The sequence below is a fragment of the Salvelinus fontinalis genome, chromosome 18 (genome assembly GCF_029448725.1).
Source record: "Salvelinus fontinalis isolate EN_2023a chromosome 18, ASM2944872v1, whole genome shotgun sequence".
NCBI lineage: Eukaryota > Metazoa > Chordata > Actinopteri > Salmoniformes > Salmonidae > Salvelinus > Salvelinus fontinalis.
In genome coordinates this window covers 51,676,146-51,695,989 of record NC_074682.1, presented here as the reverse complement: position 1 = coordinate 51,695,989, position 19,844 = coordinate 51,676,146, and the positions used below count along the sequence as shown (strand labels likewise).

At 44.7% G+C, this 19,844-nt stretch overlaps 1 protein-coding gene across 2 annotated transcripts in view; it reads left to right on the top strand.

Moving 5' to 3' along the window:
• LOC129815733 (collagen alpha-1(II) chain) overlaps window positions 1–19,844 on the top strand; it is a 75,283-nt gene that overhangs the window by 48,529 nt on the left and 6,910 nt on the right. For both annotated transcript variants that reach the window (XM_055869802.1, XM_055869801.1), the window contains 22 exons: window positions 146–199; window positions 1,499–1,597; window positions 1,882–1,935; window positions 2,731–2,829; window positions 2,986–3,039; window positions 3,397–3,450; window positions 6,332–6,385; window positions 7,232–7,330; window positions 7,446–7,544; window positions 10,395–10,502; window positions 10,778–10,831; window positions 11,427–11,480; window positions 11,703–11,756; window positions 12,460–12,513; window positions 12,662–12,769; window positions 12,892–12,945; window positions 13,682–13,735; window positions 14,796–14,957; window positions 17,074–17,181; window positions 17,486–17,593; window positions 17,874–18,035; window positions 18,934–19,095. In XM_055869802.1, coding sequence (XP_055725777.1) covers window positions 146–199; window positions 1,499–1,597; window positions 1,882–1,935; window positions 2,731–2,829; window positions 2,986–3,039; window positions 3,397–3,450; window positions 6,332–6,385; window positions 7,232–7,330; window positions 7,446–7,544; window positions 10,395–10,502; window positions 10,778–10,831; window positions 11,427–11,480; window positions 11,703–11,756; window positions 12,460–12,513; window positions 12,662–12,769; window positions 12,892–12,945; window positions 13,682–13,735; window positions 14,796–14,957; window positions 17,074–17,181; window positions 17,486–17,593; window positions 17,874–18,035; window positions 18,934–19,095 — 1,908 coding nt within the window. The remainder of the gene's footprint in view (window positions 1–145; window positions 200–1,498; window positions 1,598–1,881; window positions 1,936–2,730; window positions 2,830–2,985; window positions 3,040–3,396; window positions 3,451–6,331; window positions 6,386–7,231; window positions 7,331–7,445; window positions 7,545–10,394; window positions 10,503–10,777; window positions 10,832–11,426; window positions 11,481–11,702; window positions 11,757–12,459; window positions 12,514–12,661; window positions 12,770–12,891; window positions 12,946–13,681; window positions 13,736–14,795; window positions 14,958–17,073; window positions 17,182–17,485; window positions 17,594–17,873; window positions 18,036–18,933; window positions 19,096–19,844) is intronic.

The following is a 19,844-nucleotide window of genomic DNA, read 5'->3' as shown; positions in this document are numbered from 1 at the left end:
GTCCCAGAGAGGGCTGTCACAGAAAGGGCTGCCCATGTCACTTTACATTTATCACACACTGTAGTCTCGCTCCCAGCGTTAAATGTTGATTTGTTTTCTTCTTCTTCTAACCATGAACCCTGTTGTTGTTGTTGTCTTTGTTTAGGGCGCCCCCGGTAACCGTGGTTTCCCAGGTCAGGATGGTCTGGCTGGTCCCAAGGTGAGTGTCACCATGACAATATGGTCTCAAGGGAGGGGCTTATCGTTAAAGGAGGGGAAACGAAGTGCTATGGTACAGGAAATTAACAGGAAGTATACGTTCAGATCAACTGAATAGGTTACACTAATACTGGCAGAACTGTGTCAGCAACAGTCTCTTGAGTGATGGATTGTTAACATAAACGTTAACCACGCAAGATTGGTTCTGGGTTATTATGACATCAGGTCGGCAATGACATATCTGTACATTTCAACACCACAGGATCATGGGTAATATACTATATGTATCTATATATCTACAGCCAAGTGTTGGTGTGAACATGCCCTTCTGTACTAGAGTAGTAGTGAAGACATTCCATCATCGTTTTCTGAACACAATAATTTATTGGAATCCTTCAGGCAATTACTATCCAATCTGACTGAATATTCTGTTAGGAGCGCATCGATATTGGAACAGCCAGGCATCACAGAGAAAATGAGAAGTGAGAAAGAATGAAAGACAGAGCCCCAATTAGGTCATGCCTACACTTAACACTTACATGTGACTTCTGCTATCAGAATATGAAGATTGCATTGAAAAGACCTGTTCTGATTGTGTTCAGATTTGGCTGACAACTTCAGGAGGTGGTCAGGGTTGCATTGTGTTACTGGCCCAATGCTCCTACCCTCCAGGCTACCTGCCGCCTGAGGGTGTTTGCCCAGGGTACCTCATGTGAAGTGATTGTGGAGACAGATGGAGCGAATCTTTCCCATGATAGGGGTGAATCCTAACTTCCACTCAAGTCAAATGTTCACTTAGTCAAGCATTGATGCCAATAGGATGTGAATTATCTTACCCCCTGACACAAAAAGATAAAGAGGAACACAGATGTCTGTAATGATCTGTTGAGGCTTGTGATAGGAACAAACAGACAGGCTTTACATTTCAGTGCTTCACACTGTCAGACACTCCCCTCAGAGCGTCTTCAGTTCATTTAGCCTCCTAATACATTACAGGTACTACTGTAGCCTCATATGACGTGGCTGTGGAGATAGGTCTTGATCGATTGATTGATGGGTTGATTGATTGATGTGTTGATTGATTGATGTGTTGATTGATTGATGGGTTGATTGATGGGTTGATTGGCTGATTGATTGATGAGTTGATTGGTTGATTGATTGATGAGTTGATTGATTGATGGGCTGATTGATTGATGGGTTGATTGGCTGATTGATTGATTGGCTGATTGATTGATGGGTTGATTGATTTATTGATTGATCGTCTCCATTGAGTAAACACACATTTTCTCTCCTAATCCAGGGAGCCCCTGGCGAGCGTGGAGTTGGAGGCGTGTCTGGCCCTAAGGGAGCCGGCGGTGACCCTGGTCGCCCTGGCGAGCCCGGTCTTCCTGGTGCAAGAGTAAGTTCAACTATAACATCTCTCTAGCATCTGTAACAGTAGTATGTATAAATGCTCTGGTAAGATGGAATAGTTCTCCAAACTATGGCTGAGTAATGGAGCCAATACATTACCTTTGTCATTTTGACTCGCATAATAATGTTGTACGTAGGCTACTAAATTAGACATATAGGCTCTGGTAAGGGTAATGGCTACACTACGAAGCCAAGACAATGATCACTGTAGATTTAACTCACATACTGTACAGTATACCGTGATGTGTGTGTGTCTCTGTGTTCTTGCAGGGTCTTACTGGTCGTCCCGGTGATGCAGGTCCTCAAGGAAAAGTTGGACCCGGTGTAAGTACGCTTGTTGTCTGTTTTTTACAACAACTATAAAAAAATTTTTTAAAGGTATTTAAATGAAAATGAATAAACATGAATTTGCTCACTAGATGAATCAGCATGTTCACAGGACTCTGGCCACTGATTTATATAGACACTAGATGAATCAGCATGTTCACAGGACTCTGACCACTGATTTATATAGACACTAGATGAATCAGCATGTTCACAGGACTCTGACCACTGATTTATATAGACACTAGATGAATCAGCATGTTCACAGGACTCTGACCACTGATTTATATAGACACTAGATGAATCAGCATGTTCACAGGACTCTGACCACTGATTTATATAGACACTAGATGAATCAGCATGTTCACAGGACTCTGACCACTGATTTATATAGACACTAGATGAATCAGCGTGTTCACAGGACTCTGACCACTGATTTATATAGACACTAGATGAATCAGCATGTTCACAGGACTCTGACCACTGATTTATATAGACACTAGATGAATCAGCATGTTCACAGGACTCTGACCACTGATTTATATAGACACTAGATGAATCAGCGTGTTCACAGGACTCTGACCACTGATTTATATAGACACTAGATGAATCAGCGTGTTCACAGGACTCTGACCAATAATTTATTTAGACACTAGATGACTGATAGGGTATATCATTGACTCTGACAGTGTAGAAACCCCCTCAGGTGCATAACTTGTCATTTTTATTTTGCATAATTGATTGATTGATTGATTGATTGATTGATTGACTGACCCTCCTGTTTCCCCTCTGTAGGGTTCTTCTGGTGAGGACGGTCGCCCCGGACCTCCTGGCCCTATGGGAGCCCGCGGTCAGCCTGGCGTGATGGGATTCCCCGGACCCAAGGGAGCCAACGTGAGTGTGACTGTTTGATTGATTGATTTGGTTGATTGGGTGTGTTGGATGATGTACATATGGAGATTACATATCTACATGGACAGAGTGTCTGTCTAATCAACCGTACATCTGGACATCATTGGTGGCTGACTGGTGTGTGTGTTTTCTGACTAGGGCGAACCTGGCAAGGGCGGAGAGAAAGGATTGCTCGGTGCGCCAGGTCTGAGAGTAAGTCATTTATCTCACCCAGACAGACAGCCTTTTCAGTAGAGCCATTTGAAATATGGCGGGGTAAACATACCTTATGCCCGACTAGAAAAAAATCCACTAAGATTAAACCAAACACAGTTACAAATCATAATTAGCCTGCTACCTTCATTTTGATGATAATATATGCCATTTCAAATGTGCAGAAAACACTTTAAAGACGTTGTTAGGAAACCATTCCATATACTCAGTTTATCCCTACTCTGTTGCCGTGTAGTAATTACATCTATCAGTCTTCATCTGGCTCCCATGGCCTCTAACTCTCTCTCTATCTCTCTTTCTCTACCTTCTCTCTTTTTTCTCTCTCTCTCCCTATAGGGTCTTCCTGGTAAGGATGGTGAGACCGGAGCTGCTGGACCCCCTGGCCCTGCTGTGAGTATCTCTATCTCTCCAATCACACTCTGCTGCCGTCACGTCTGTCTCACTGATCTTATCCACCTTTCTCAATGTACTCTCTAAAAATGACCTGATAACTCCACCAAACCCAGGCTGGATATCCTCCAATGTGTTCAACTAGTATCGTTGTCAATTCACTGCTACCTTTCTGATTCAAGTTTCATTGTGGTTGTAAGATGGTAAGATTGTGTCGATTGAGTTTGAAGGCATAATTTGTTTTTTTAACGGCAGCCCAACGCCTTGGTTTGCTATAATTCTATTTAACCTTTATTTTATCAGGGAGTCATACTGAGACCAAAGTCTATTCTACAGATGAGCCCTGAATTACAGAAATGACAGAAAACACAAACATCAATATAAATACAAAATGCAAACCGAAAGAAAAACACGGTCATAAAAAACATTCATCAGTAATGAGGTCCTCAATCAGCTGTCTGAATTACCCAAGAGGCACCAGAACATCACATTCATCAGTAATAAGGTCCTCAATCAGCTGTCTGAATTACCCAAGAGGCACCAGAACATCACATTCATCAGTAATAAGGTCCTCAATCAGCTGTCTGAATTACCCAAGAGGCACCAGAACATCACATTCATCAGTAATAAGGTCCTCAATCAGCTGTCTGAATTACCCAAGAGGCACCAGAACATCACATTCATCAGTAATAAGGTCCTCAATCAGCTGTCTGAATTACCCAAGAGGCACCAGAACATCACATTCATCAGTAATAAGGTCCTCAATCAGCTGTCTGAATTACCCAAGAGGCACCAGAACATCACATTCATCAGTAATAAAGTCCTCAATCAGCTGTCTGAATTACCCAAGAGGCACCAGAACATCACATTCATCAGTAATAAAGTCCTCAATCAGCTGTCTGAATTACCCAAGAGGCACCAGAACATCACATTCATCAGTAATAAGGTCCTCAATCAGCTGTCTGAATTACCCAAGAGGCACCAGAACATCACATTCATCAGTAATAAAGTCCTCAATCAGCTGTCTGAATTACCCAAGAGGCACCAGAACATCACATTCATCAGTAATAAAGTCCTCAATCAGCTGTCTGAATTACCCAAGAGGCACCAGAACATCACATTCATCAGTAATAAGGTCCTCAATCAGCTGTCTGAATTACCCAAGAGGCACCAGAACATCACATTCATCAGTAATACGGTCCTCAATCAGCAGTCTGAATTACCCAAGAGGCACCAGAACATCACATTCATCAGTAATAAGGTCCTCAATCAGCTGTCTGAATTACCCAAGAGGCACCAGAACATCACATTCATCAGTAATAAGGTCCTCAATCAGCTGTCTGAATTACCCAAGAGGCACCAGAACATCACATTCATCAGTAATAAGGTCCTAAATCAGCTGTCTGAATTACCCAAGAGGCACCAGAACATCACATTCATCAGTAATAAGGTCCTAAATCAGCTGTCTGAATTACCCAAGAGGCACCAGAACATCACATTCATCAGTAATAAGGTCCTCAATCAGCTGTCTGAATTACCCAAGAGGCACCAGAACATCACATTCATCAGTAATAAGGTCCTCAATCAGCTGTCTGAATTACCCAAGAGGCACCAGAACATCACATTCATCAGTAATAAGGTCCTCAATCAGCTGTCTGAATTACCCAAGAGGCACCAGAACATCACATTCATCAGTAATAAGGTCCTAAATCAGCTGTCTGAATTACCCAAGAGGCACCAGAACATCACATTCATCAGTAATAAGGTCCTAAATCAGCTGTCTGAATTACCCAAGAGGCACCAGAACATCACATTCATCAGTAATAAGGTCCTCAATCAGCTGTCTGAATTACTCAAGAGGCACCAGAACATCACATTCATCAGTAATAAGGTCCTCAATCAGCTGTCTGAATTACCCAAGAGGCACCAGAACATCACATTCATCAGTAATAAGGTCCTAAATCAGCTGTCTGAATTACCCAAGAGGCACCAGAACATCACATTCATCAGTAATAAGGTCCTCAATCAGCTGTCTGAATTACCCAAGAGGCAGCAGAACATCACATTGAAGAACATTTTGAAGATTGTTCCTCAAAGAAGCTGCAAGAAAAGTAAAAGCTGATTTACCCAACTCGGTGGAGACCAGAGGAATTCCCAGAGTTATCCATCCCTGAGACCTGGTGTGGTAACTCGTATGTCTAAAGTTTAGTAAAGACGTTAGGTCCAGCGGGTCTTTTTTAAAAGGCTTTATAAATGAAAACATAGTCATGTATCAACATACGTGACATCAAAGAGGGCCAACCAACTTGCTGGTAGAGAATGCAGTGATGAGTACTAAACCTGTTGCCTGTAATAAAGCGCAGTGCACTATGATAAACTGCATCTAACGGCTTTAACGAATTGGCAGCTGAGTTCATAGAGACGATGTCGCCATAGTCTAGAACCGATAGAAATGTTGACTGAATAATAGGATATATTTAGTTTTACCTGCATTCAATACTAAGTTCAGGTCAAAGTTTTTCTGTAATACAATGAAGGCAGACTGTGGTTCAAATGGAGCCTGGTCAACCATTGGGACAATAGCATACACAACAGTATCATCGGCATACAAGTGCAGGTAAAAATGTTTTACAGACAAGTCGATATTCACAATGTAAACAGTAAAAAGTACAGGACCCAGAATCGACCTCTGCGGGACACCTTTCGTAATATCCAGGAAACCTGATGTAACAGTAGACACACATTGAGTTCTATTTGTCAAGTAATTTTTAAACCAGTTACATGCAGCCTGGTCTAGGCCAAATGAGGAAAGCCTCTGAATTAGCAGTGACTTTGACAGGTCAATGAATAACGCTCACTGTTAAGCCTTCCTTTACCACAGGGCCCTGCTGGAGAGAGAGGAGAGCAAGGACAACCTGGACCTTCTGGCTTCCAGGTCAGTAGATGTACACCTCTCTCTCTCTGCATTCACTGTGTACCTGTCTGTGTGTCTCTCTGCATTCACTGTGTACCTCTCTCTCTCTCTGCATTCACTGTCTGTCTGTCTGTCTGTCTGTCTGCATTCACTGTGTACCTGTCTGTCTGTCTGCATTCACTGTGTACCTGTCTGTCTGTCTCTCTGCATTCACTGTCTGTCTGTTTGTCTGTCTGTCTGTCTGTCTGTATGTCACTCTGCATTCACTGTCTGTCTGTCTGTCTGTCTGTCTGTCTGTCTGTCTGTCTGTCTGTCTGCATTCACTGTGTACCTGTCTGTCTGTCAATCTGCCTTCACTGTGTACCTGTCTGTCTGTCTGTCACTCTGCATTCACTGTGTACCTGTCTGTCTGTCACTCTGCATTCACTGTGTACCTGTCTGTCTGTCACTCTGCATTCACTGTGTACCTGTCTGTCTGTCACTCTGCATTCACTGTGTACCTGACTGTCTGTCAATCTGCCTTCACTGTGTACCTGTCTGTCTGTCTGTCTGTCTGTCTGTCTGTCTCTCTGCATTCATTGAATACCTGTCTTTTTGGCACTGCACGCTCCTATAACATATTAGTCTGTGTTTGCACAGGCAGTGCAATTCTGATCTTTTGCCCAATTTTTGGCAATTGAGCTGATCTGATTGGTCAAAAAGACATTAGTGGAAAAATATAAAAATTAGGCTGCCTGTGTAAATGCAGCCATTATACACTACATTTGTACAATCACATTGACAATTCAGTCAACTATACACTTCGCAAGTAGTAACGACAGCCACGTGATTGATTGATTGATTGGTTGTTTTGCTTCCTTTCAACAGGGTCTGCCCGGACCTCCCGGACCCCCTGGTGAGGGTGGCAAGCCAGGTGACATGGGAGTTCCAGGAGAGGGTGGAGCTGCTGGTGCCACTGGACCAAGAGTGAGTTTGATGTCCTCCACCATCATCTCCATACCTACCATGTTCATATAGCTAACTCCACTTATGGAGTTATGGAGGATAATAATGCTAACCATCCATCCCTGTCTCCGTGTAGGGTGAGCGTGGTTTCCCAGGAGAGAGAGGAGGTGCTGGGCCTCAGGGGCTGCAGGGACCCCGTGGTCTTCCTGGAACTCCTGGAACTGACGGACCTAAGGTGAGACAAACACACTACTGTAGAGAACTTAGTCTTCTGATATACCTAAATGAAGCGAGTAGAATTTGCAACTAGTAGAATTTGCAGCGAGTAGAATTTGCAATTAGTAGAATTTGCAGTTAGTAGACTTTGCAGTTAGTAGAATTTGCAGTTAGTAGAATTTGCAATTAGTAGAATTTGCAGTTAATAGAATTTGCAGTTAGTAGAATTTGCAATTAGTAGAATTTGCAGTTTGCAGAATTTGCAGTTAGTAGAATTTGCAGCGAGTATAATTTGCAGCTAGTAGAATTTGCAGTTAGCAGAATTTGCAGTTAGTAGAATTTGCAGCGAGTATAATTTGCAGCTAGTAGAATTTGCAGTTAGTAGAATTTGCAATTAGTAGAATTTGCAGTTAGCAGAATTTGCAGTTAGTAGAATTTGCAGCGAGTATAATTTGCAGCTAGTAGAATTTGCAGTTAGTAGAATTTGCAATTTGTAGAATTTGCAGTTAGCAGAATTTGCAGTTAGTAGAATTTGCAGCGAGTATAATTTGCAGCTAGTAGAATTTGCAATTAGTAGAAATTGCAATTAATAGAATTTGCAGCTAGTAGAATTTCCGGTCTACTAGCTCAGTTGGCCGGTGGCCAAAATTACAATATAATTTTTTTTGTAAAAAATGTTTTAACCTTATGTTACCAGGTTAGTTGACTGAGAACACATTGTCATTTACAGCAACAGCATGGGGAATAGTTACAGGGAGAGGGGAGGGGGGGATTTGAATGAGTGAGCAATTGGAAGCTGGGGATGATTAGGTGGCCATGATGGTATGAGGGCCAGATTGGGAATTTAACCAGGACACCGGGGTTAACACCCCTATTCTTACGATAAGTGCCATGGGATCTTTAGTCACCACAGAGAGTCAGGACACTTGTTTGGTTCCACCATATCCCACAGAAAAACATATAGTCTTTGAGATATGAGAGGGGCTCATTGCCATAATGCACAGTCCCATCCTGATCCTGCACAGTATCTGATTAAAGCATGCCAGCTATACCATCTCGTTACCACCAAGGGAAAATTCTACACAGCCTTTTCGCTACATAGAAGAAGGGATTTACGGTCATCATATTAAAGGAAACGTGCCACATTCACAGATATTTCCGTTGTCCGTCAACCACGGCTCAATGCAACTTTTCATTCTCAATACTGGTAATGAGTGGAACAGACTTCGGGCAGATTTGAGGAGACTAGGGGGTGAAAGAACCTGCCTGCTTGCCTTCCGGGCCATTTTAGTTCAGAACCCCTCTGACTGTCAGCCAAGGAGGAAATGATAGATAGAGGCTGGGATTAAAGCTAATGATAGGAGGGTGGAGGGGGAGGAGGGGGAGGGAGAGGAGGGGGAGGAGGGGGAGGGATGAACAGACAGATGAATGTAACTGGCGTTTCAGAGAGGCAGCAGTGCCAGCAGGAAAGAACAAACACAGCATTCCTCTTCGAGCTAAGCGCAGCAGGAACATTTGGCAAATTGGCCGAGAACAAGCTTAGAGAACGTTTATGAGAATGAGCTACCAGACGGCAAAGTCAGCGTAATACAGAAGAGGGAGACAAATAACAACAACGTAAACTCTATAAACAGCTCAGACCTGAGTTCAGATACTGTTAGAAATCATTTCAGATAAAGTTAGAAATCATTTCAGATACTGTTAGAAATCATTTCAGATAAAGTTAGAAATCATTTCAGATACTGTTAGAAATCATTTCAGATAAAGTTAGAAATCATTTCAGAGACTGTACAGGAGCTGTGTCTTGATGTGGCTGAAGGATTTTTTAAAGACTATTACACGTTCTATCCAATAGAAATGTGTTTCTATCAGCAATGTTTTGCCTTCTATGTTCACCTACACTACCGTTCAAAAGTTTGGGGTCACTTAGAAATGTCCTTGTTTTTGAAGGAAAATCACATTTGATCAGAAATACAGTGTAGACATTGTTAATGTTGTAAATTACTGTTGTAGCTGGAAACAGCTTTTTTTTAATGGAATATCTACATAGGCGTACAGAGGCCCATTATCAGCAACCAGCACTCATGTGTTCCAATGGCACGTTGTGTTAGCTAATCCAAGTTTATTATTATAAAAGGCTAAATGATCATTAGAAAACCCTTTTGCAATTATGTTAGCACAGCTGAAAACTGTTGTTCTGATTAAAAAAGCAATAAAACGGGCCTTCTCTAGACTAGTTGAGTATCTGGAGCATTTCTTCTGAAACTCATCGGCCTATTCTTGTTCTGAGAAATGAAGGCTATTCCATGCGAGAAATTATCAAGAAACTAAAGATATCGTACAATGCTGTGTACTACTCCCTTCACAGAACAGAGCAAACTGTCTCTAACCAGAATAGAAAGAGGAGTGGGAGGCCCCGGTGCACAAGAGGACTGAGCAAGAGGACAAGTACATTAGAGTGTCTAGTTTGAGAAACAGATGCCTTTACAAGTCCTCAACTGGCAGCTTCATTAAATTGTACCCGCAAAACACCAGTCTCAACATCAACAGTGAAGAGGTGACTAGTCAGAGTTGCAAAGAAAACGCCATATCTCAGACTGGCCAATTAAAATAAAAGATTAAGATGGGCAAAAGAATACAGACACTGGAGAGAGGAACTCTGCCTAGAGTTCTTATTCAGATTCAGATCTCTTCAGTTCTCTTCAGTTCTGTTCTGTTCTATTCTGTTCTATTCTATTCTGTTCTATTCTACAGGCTGTTACTGTTGTTTTCCATCAAAACCTCTACCAGTTGCTGAGTTGCTATTAGTTCTGTATTCATTTGCTGACAGTAGCTGTAGCTGATAGTAGTTGTATGTCTTGTGTTGTAGGGCGCGATCGGACCAGGTGGTGCATCGGGTGCCCAGGGGCCCCCCGGTCTGCAAGGTATGCCCGGAGAGAGAGGAGCCTCAGGCATCCCCGGACCTAAGGGAGACAGAGTGAGTGGCACTTGAAAGAAGCATCCTAATATTAGTTAAAGTCATAGTCATGGTAATTGTACTAAGCCATGAAAGGGATCACTAGCCATGAACTTTGCAACAAGATCCACTGGAGGAAAGCAACGCAGCACAGCAGTAATGATGTGGAGTGGCTACACGTGATGTAGGTCTATTTACAGTGCGTTCTCATTGATGTTGTGATTTCATAATGTGTTAACCTACCCTATGCCTTTAATCATAATGTAGTCCAATATAACTGTATTTGTGTCCCACAGGGTGACAACGGAGAGAAGGGACCTGAGGGTGCTTCTGGCAAAGACGGTTCAAGAGTGAGTGACCATCATCATCATCATCATCATCATCATCATCATCATCCACTATATCCCCCAGCCTTATAACGTCAACCACTCTACCATTTAATATCCCCCAGCCTTTTAACGTCAAACACTCTACCATGTAATATCCCCCAGCCTTTTAACGTCAAACACTCTACCATGTAATATCCCCCAGCCTTTTAACGTCAAACACTCTACCATGTAATATCCCCCAGCCTTTTAACGTCAACCACTCTACCGTTTAATAATCAAGACATTTGTAACGTCAACCACTCTAACGTTTAATAATCAAGACATTTGTAACGTCAACCACTCTACCGTTTAATAATCAAGACATTTGTAACGTCAACCACTCTACCGTTTAATAATCAAGACATTTGTAACGTCAACCACTCTACCATTTAATATCCAACACATTGAAGATGTCAACACTCTACTGTTTAACATTCAACATATTTAAATATTCGTTCAGCAATCATGTATACACTCACATGTTAAATAGTTCATGGACATTAACAGCAGAAGGAGAGCTATACCGAACCTTCTCTTTGTTAACATTCTATTCCCTCTCTTTCTCTATATGGTCTAGGGTTTGACTGGTCCAATTGGTCCTCCTGGCCCAGCTGGTCCCAATGGAGAGAAGGTGTGTGTTTATCTTTTAACTTGTATACTAGTTAATTGGTTAATTGATTAAATAAATGTTTGTATTAGATAAATCAGAAAAATACACATACAGCCATATCACCTGTAATGAGGTTGCTGTATCTCCTAGGTATTATTAAACAGTCCATATAAGGTATGATATCTGTATGATGTATGATTGACCTCTGTGACTGACCTCTGACCTCTGTGTTTCCTCCTATAGGGTGAATCTGGTCCCTCTGGACCTTCCGGTGCTGCTGGTGCCCGAGGTGCTCCTGTAAGTACCACAGACACACACACCACACACACACACCACACACACACACACACACACACACACACACACACACACACACACACACACACACACACACACACACACACATACACAAGTTAGGATAAGATAGTACTTACATAAGAAATGTTTTTCCTATGTTTTCCCTTTTCCGAAGCTACCTGAATACTGCCATCTGATTACTGCCATCTGATTACTGCTATCTGATTACTGCTATCTGATTACTGCCATCTGATTACTGCTATGTGATTACTGCCATCTGATTACTGCCATCTGATTACTGCCATCTGATTACTGCCATCTGATTATTGCCGTCTGATTACTGCCGTCTGATTACTGCCGTCTGATTACTGCCGTCTGATTACTGCCGTCTGATTACTGCCATCTGATTACTGCCATCTGATTACTGCCATCTGATTATTGCCATCTGATTAATGCCATCTGATTACTGCCGTCTGATTACTGCCATCTGATTACTGCCATCTCTAGGCTACTGTATTGATCCAGAGGCGAGAATTACTTTCACTCGCAATGCTGTTTCCTTTAAATGCTCTCCACCTCTCAGAATCAACAATGAAGTGAACACAGAACTTGATACAGTACATGATGCTTGTTTGAACAAGGAAATATCAAGGGAAGTCGTTGATGCTCAACTTGACCTCTCTGTCCTCTTCTCTCCTAACAGGGTGACAGGGGTGAGACTGGACCTCCCGGGCCTGCTGGCTTCGCTGGGCCTCCTGTAAGTACCACTCCAAGGACAGTACTGTCCGTGCACTTTCTCTCGCTATCAGTGCTACCGTCAACAGCCCAGGACCAACTCCAGCTGCTTGTTGTAAGTTGAAGCAAACAGCTGTCTGAGCAGTCTTTTCCCCCGTGTCCCACCCCAGGGATCTGATGGTCAGCCCGGAGTCAAGGGAGAGCAGGGAGAGGGTGGACAGAAGGGAGACGCTGGTGCACCCGGACCCCAGGGACCCTCCGGAGCTCCTGGACCTTCCGTACGTTTCAATAACGTTTCAAAAAAATATAGAGAGTAGTTATTTTGTTAACGAAATATTCAAAGGGAGTTACTTGCTTCACATTTCTTCATAAAACTGACTATCAATTTCCTTCATTTCAGGGACCTACTGGCGTTTCTGGACCTAAAGGTGCTCGCGGTGCTCAGGGACCCTCTGTAAGTACACATCTCACATCTCATACACATCTCATACACATCTCACATCTCATACACATCTCACGTCTCATATACATCTCACATCTCATACACATCTCACATCTCATGTGCATCTCACATCTCATACACATCTCACATATCATACACATCTCACATCTCACATCTCATACACATCTCATACACATCTCACATCTCATACACATCTCATACACATCTCACATCTCATACACATCTCGTACACATCTCATACACATCTCACATCTCATACACATCTCACATCTCATATCTCGTACACATCTCACATCTCATACACATCTCACATCTCATACACATCTCACATCTCATATACATCTCACATCTCATACACATATCATTCACATCTCATATACATCTCACATCTCATACACATCTCACATCTCACATCTCATACACATCTCATACACATCTCACATCTCATACACATCTCACATCTCATACACATCTCACATCTCATACACATCTCACATCTCATACACATCTCACATCTCATACACATCTCATATCTTATACACATCTCACATTGTATATTTAATTTCTGCTCTATTTCTAATGTTTCCATTTTCATCAACAATCTCTCTCTGTCTCTGTCTTTCTCTCTGTCTCTGTCTTTCTCTCTCTCTCTCTCTCTCTCTCTCTCTCTGTCTCTCTCTCTCTCTCTCTCTCTCTCTCTCTCTCTCTCTCTCTCTCTCTCTAACAGGGTGCCACTGGTTTCCCTGGAGCTGCCGGCAGAGTCGGGCCCCCTGGTCCCAATGTAAGTACAACCACCTGTCAGCAATACAATTCAAACACTCACATCTTCTGTCACCCTACCTGAGCATCGAAGAATAAATCATACTGATTCGTTACACTGTTTATTTAGTAAAAAGTGTTGGATTTGACTGGAATAGAAAATGAATTGTTTTAATGTGGGTCTAACAGTGTCGGTTAATATTTTCCAAAATGAATGAGCTCTTTTACGTAATTCCAGGTTTTTCCAATTGTTTCCTGATATATTTCAGTACAAGCAGGTGTAATGCTTTTAAATTTCTGACTTTTATGGTCATTCAGAAGGTGAAATGAGTACTGACCTTTTGATCTATAACCAGACGGGCACAGAATCATTCATCAGCACTATAGTGTGTTTCAGTCTGAATGGTTGTGACCTGCTCTTGTCTGTCTGTGGGTAGTTTCAGTCTGAATGGTTGTTACCTGCTCTTGTCTGTCTGTGGGCAGTTTCAGTCTGAATGGTTGTGACCTGCTCTTGTCTGTCTGTGGGCAGTTTCAGTCTGAATGGTTGTGACCTGCTCTTGTCTGTCTGTGGGCAGTTTCAGTCTGAATGGTTGTGACCTGCTCTTGTCTGTCTGTGGGCAGTTTCAGTCTGAATGGTTGTGACCTGCTCTTGTCTGTCTGTGGGCAGTTTCAGTCTGAATGGTTGTGACCTGCTCTTGTCTGTCTGTGGGCAGTTTCAGTCTGAATGGTTGTGACCTGCTCTTGTCTGTCTGTGGGCAGTTTCAGTCTGAATGGTTGTGACCTGCTCTTGTCTGTCTGTGGGCAGTTTCAGTCTGAATGGTTGTGACCTGCTCTTGTCTGTCTGTGGGCAGTTTCAGTCTGAATGGTTGTTATTCTACAGAGTATTGACCTGCTCCTGTCTCTGTCTGTCTCCTCTCTGCCTGTCTGTCTGTCTTTTATTTTGTGTTTTTATGATTGGTTGATTGGTTATTGTCTGGTTGATTGATGTTTCATTGATTGAGTGTTGATTGGTTGATTGATTTACAGACGTATGGATTGGTTGATGAATGTATTGATTGATTGATTGATGTGTGTCTCTGTAGGGTAACCCTGGTGCTGCTGGTCCCTCTGGCCCTGCTGGTAAAGATGGTCCTAAGGGAGTGCGTGGAGACGGTGGACCCCCAGGCAGGCAGGGAGACGCTGGGCTGCGTGGAGCCGCTGGAGCCCCTGGAGAGAAGGGAGATGCTGGAGAGGATGGTCCCTCTGTAAGTTCACCTGTTTATCACTACAGTACCGTCCTCCAAGCACCAAGCCGGGGCGTAGTGGACGGCTTGATAACTCTCATTCAGCCCAGCACCACACTAAGCAAAAGGGGGTAATACAAGCTGAATGATCTGTCCCCAGTAAGTTCACCTTTCATCAAAACCATCCTCAATTAAAGGTCCTGCAGGCGTTATGTTTTATTCAACATTTAAAAGTGATTTAGTCCACTGCACTCCCACAGATTGTGATGTTACAGACAAAGCCTCCGCACAGCCTCATCACCCAAGTTAACACTGAAATACATCTGAAGTGTTGCAGTTATAAAACCAGACTGGCTTTATTTCCCAAAAAGTCTCTCTTGTTTACTTCCAACCCACGGGCATGGACATTAGTCCAGGGAATGAAAGAAAGGCCCGTTATAACGGACAACAACACTACTCCCTCATCCCCATCATAACACATAGCTGTAAGTGTGTGTTCATCACTGACCCAATAACCAGACTAACCACACTGCTGTCAGCCGGGACCTTAATAGCACCTTTAGGCTTCCCCTGGACAGAGACATGATGGCAGAGAGGCCAAGGCTTTTATTTTGCACTTACACACCCTACAATTTCCCCCTGAGTAGCACTGAACTGACAGCTGAGAGTTACTGAAGTGAGATAGGCAAGCAGAGAGAACAGACATAAGACACGATGTTCCTCTCTGGTCTGAATCACATAAGTGGAGGAGAGTAGGATGCAGTGCACACAAAATACTTTTTCTTGCTTTTCAGGAAAAAAACATTTTTATCGTTTTTTTTGTTGAGATTCTTGATAATAACACACTGTCCCCTTCTCTTCCTCCTCTCCTCCTGTCTTCCTCCTCTCCTCCTGTCTTCCTCCTCTCCTCATGTCTTCCTCCTCTCCTGTCTTCCTCCTCTCTTCCTGTCTTCCTCCTCTCCTCCTGTCTTCCTCCTCCTCTCCTGTCCTCCTCCTCTCCTCATGTCTTCCTCCTCTCATGTCTTCCTCCTCTCTTCCTGTCTTCCTCCTCTCCTCTTCTCCTCCTCTCTTCCTGTCTTCCTCCTCTCCTCCTGTCTTCCTCCTCTCCTCCTGTCTTTCTCCTCTCCTCCTGTCTTCCTCCTCTCCTCTTCTCCTCCTCTCTTCCTGTCTTCCTCCTCTTCTCATGTCTTCCTCCTCTCCTCCTGTCTTCCTCCTCTCCTCTTCTCATGTCTTCCCCCTCTCCTGTCTTCCTCCTCTCCTGTCTTCCTCCTCTCCTCCTCTCCTCCTGTCTTCCTCCTCTCCTCATGTCTTCCTCCTCTCCTCCTGTCTTCCTCCTCTCCTCTTCTCCTCCTCTCCTCATGTCTTCCTCCTCTCCTGTCTTCCTCCTCTCCTCCTCTCCTCCTGTCTTCCTCCTCTCCTCTTCTCCTCCTCTCTTCCTGTCTTCCTCCTCTCCTCATGTCTTCCTCCTCTCCTCCTGTCTTCCTCCTCTCCTCTTCTCCTCCTCTCTTCATGTCTTCCTCCTCTCCTCATGTCTTCCTCCTCTCTTCCTGTCTTCATCCTCTCCTCCTGTCTTCCTCCTCTCCTCTTCTCCTCCTCTCTTCCTGTCTTCCTCCTCTCCTGTCTTCCTCCTCTCCTCTTCTCCTCCTCTCCTCCTGTCTTCCTCCTCTCCTCTTCTCCTCCTCTCTTCCTGTCTTCCTCCTCTCCTCCTGTCTTCCTCCTGTCTTCCTCCTCTCCTCCTGTCTTCATCCTCTCCTCCTCTCCTCCTGTCTTCCTCCTCTCCTCCTCTCTTCCTGTCTTCCTCCTCTCCTCCTGTCTTCCTCCTCTCGTCTTCTCCTCCTCTCTTCCTGTCTTCCTCCTCTCGTCTTCTCCTCCTCTCTTCCTGTCTTCCTCCTCTCCTCCTGTCTTCCTCCTCTCCTGTCTGCCTCCTCTCCTCTTCTCCTCCTCTCCTCATGTCTTCCTCCTCTCCTGTCTTCCTCCTCTCCTCTTCTCCTCCTCTCCTCATGTCTTCCTCCTCTCCTCCTGTCTTCCTCCTCTCCTCTTCTCCTCCTCTCCTCATGTCTTCCTCCTCTCCTCCTGTCTTCCTCCTCTCCTCCTGTTTTCCTCCTCTCCTCTTCTCCTCCTCTCTTCCTCCTCCCAGGGTCCCGATGGTCCTTCAGGTCCTTCAGGTCTGGCTGGACAGCGTGGTATTGTTGGTCTTCCAGGACAGCGTGGAGAGAGAGGTTTCCCTGGCCTGCCAGGACCCTCTGTAAGTCACATGCACATTCTATTAGATTAGTTAGAATCAATTTACACATTGATTAATTAATAAATGATTGATTAATTATTATACAGTAGATGATGGGTTGCTAACGGCGACTTGACACCCATTTATTTATTCATGACAAAATAATATTGTACAGTCAATTGCCTTGTACCCACCCCACCCAATTTCAAATAAGAATGGATAGATGGATATTCAAAGAAAATGATCAGTGAAAATATGACTATTGATTAGATGAGTGTCAACCCCTACCGGTGGTCCTCCAACTAGCCTGTGTCCATCTCCCCAGGGTGAGCCTGGTAAACAAGGATCTCCTGGTGGAAGCGGAGACCGTGGGCCCCCTGGCCCTGTGGGGCCCCCTGGACTGACTGGACCCGCTGGAGAGCCCGGTAGAGAGGTCAGTGTCTGTCCCATAACATGGGTTGTGTCTGAAATGGCATCCTATTTCTTCTATAGTGCACTACTTTGGAACAGGGTCCACATAGGGCTCTGGTCAAATGTTGTGCACTATATAGGGAATAGTGTGCCATTCAGTGCAGCACAGTGTCCCCAATATGGCCTCTCATTGTCAACTCTATACCTGCAATATAGTACGTTAACTCATTGTCATGATTAAGTGGATCACTAATTATGCGTTTGACGCTTCTGATATTAAACAATGTGTAATTGTCTCTCAGGGCAACGCTGGTTCTGATGGACCCCCTGGTAGAGATGGAGCCACTGGAATCAAGGGTGACCGTGGTAACACCGGTCCTGCTGGTGCTCCTGGCGCCTCAGGAGCTAATGGTGCCCCCGGCCCTGTCGGCCCCACCGGCAAGCAGGGAGACAGGGGAGAGGCTGTGAGTATACACCCTATAACACCCCTCAACATCCCCATGGAACCCCTGTTTACACCCCGTAGAACCCCTATAACACACCTCAACATCATTTTTACATTTACATTTTAGTCATTTAGCAGACACTCTTATCCAGAGCGACTTACAGTAGAGTGCATACATTTTATTACATTTTTACATACTGAGACAAGGATATCCCTACCGGCCAAACCCTCCCTAACCCGGACGACGCTATGCCAATTGTGCGTCGCCCCACGGACCTCCCGGTTGCGGCCGGCTGCGACAGAGCCTGGGCGCGAAACCAGCCCAGCCTGGGCGCGAACCCAGAGACTCTGGTGGCGCAGATAGCACTGCGATGCAGTGCCCTAGACCACTGCGCCACCCGGGAGGCGGGTGGCATCCCCATGGAACCCCTGTTTACACCCCGTAGAACCCCTATAACACCCCTCAACAGCCCCATGGAACCCCTGTTTACACCCCGTAGAACCCCTATAACACCCCTCAACATCCCCATGGCACCACCGTTTACACCCCGTAGAACCCCTATAACACCCCTCAACATCCCCATGGAACCCCTGTTTACACCCCGTAGAACCCCTATAACACCCCTCAACATCCCCATGGAACCCCTGTTTACACCCCGTAGAACCCCTATAACACCCCTCAACATCCCCATGGCACCACCGTTTACACCCCGTAGAACCCCTATAATACAGGACACCAGGACATGAAGTTGAGTTTTTCAGTCCATTTCTATTTCCAGGATATACTGGATATGTCCACTTGCATATTAATGTATGTATACTTTCTTTGATATAACGGACATGTAATTGAGTTCACTCAGATACTACTGTATGGCAACCCGTTCTAACCCTGTGTCCGTCTCTTGGCTGTTCTCTAGGGAGCTCAAGGACCAGCTGGACCTGCCGGGCCTGCTGGAGCCAGAGGAATGGCTGGACCCCAAGGACCCCGTGGAGACAAGGGTGAGGCTGGAGAGGGTGGTGAGAGAGGACAGAAGGGACACAGAGGATTCACTGGTCTGCAGGGTCTGCCCGGACCTCCCGTAAGTACCCCCCCCCCCCCCCAAATCTCCCTGTACCCCTAATCTTGCTGTACACCCTAATCTCCCTGTATGCCTACTCTTCCTGTACCCCCTAATCTTCCTGCACCCTTAATCTTCCTGCGCCCCTAATCTTCCTGCACCCCCTAATCTTCCTGTACCCCTAATCTTCCATTACCCCCTAATCTCCCTGTACCCCTAATCTTCCTGTATCCCCTAATCTGCCTGTACCACTAATCTTCCTGTACCCCTAATCTTCCATTACCCCCTAATCTCCCTGTACCCCTAATCTTCCATTACCCCCTAATCTCCCTGTACCCCTAATCTTCCTGCACCACCTAATCTTCCTGCACCCCTAATCTTCCTGCACCCCTAATCTTCCAGTACCCCTAATCTTCCTGCACCCCCTAATCTGCCTGTACCCCTAATCTTCCTTTACCCCTAATCTTCCATTAGACCCTAATCTCCCTGTACCCCTAATCTTCCATTACCCCCTAATCTCCCTGCACCCCTAATCTTCCAGTACCCCTGATCTTCCTGCACCCCTAATCTTCCAGTACCCCTAATCTTCCTGCACCCCCTAATCTTCCTGTACCCCTAATCTTCCTGTACCCCCTAATCTTCCTGCACCCTAATCTTCCTGTACCCCCTAATCTTACTGTACCCCTAATCTTCCATTACCCCCTAATCTGCCTGTACCCCTAATTTTCCTGTACCCCTAATCTTCCATTACCCCCTAATCTACCTGTACC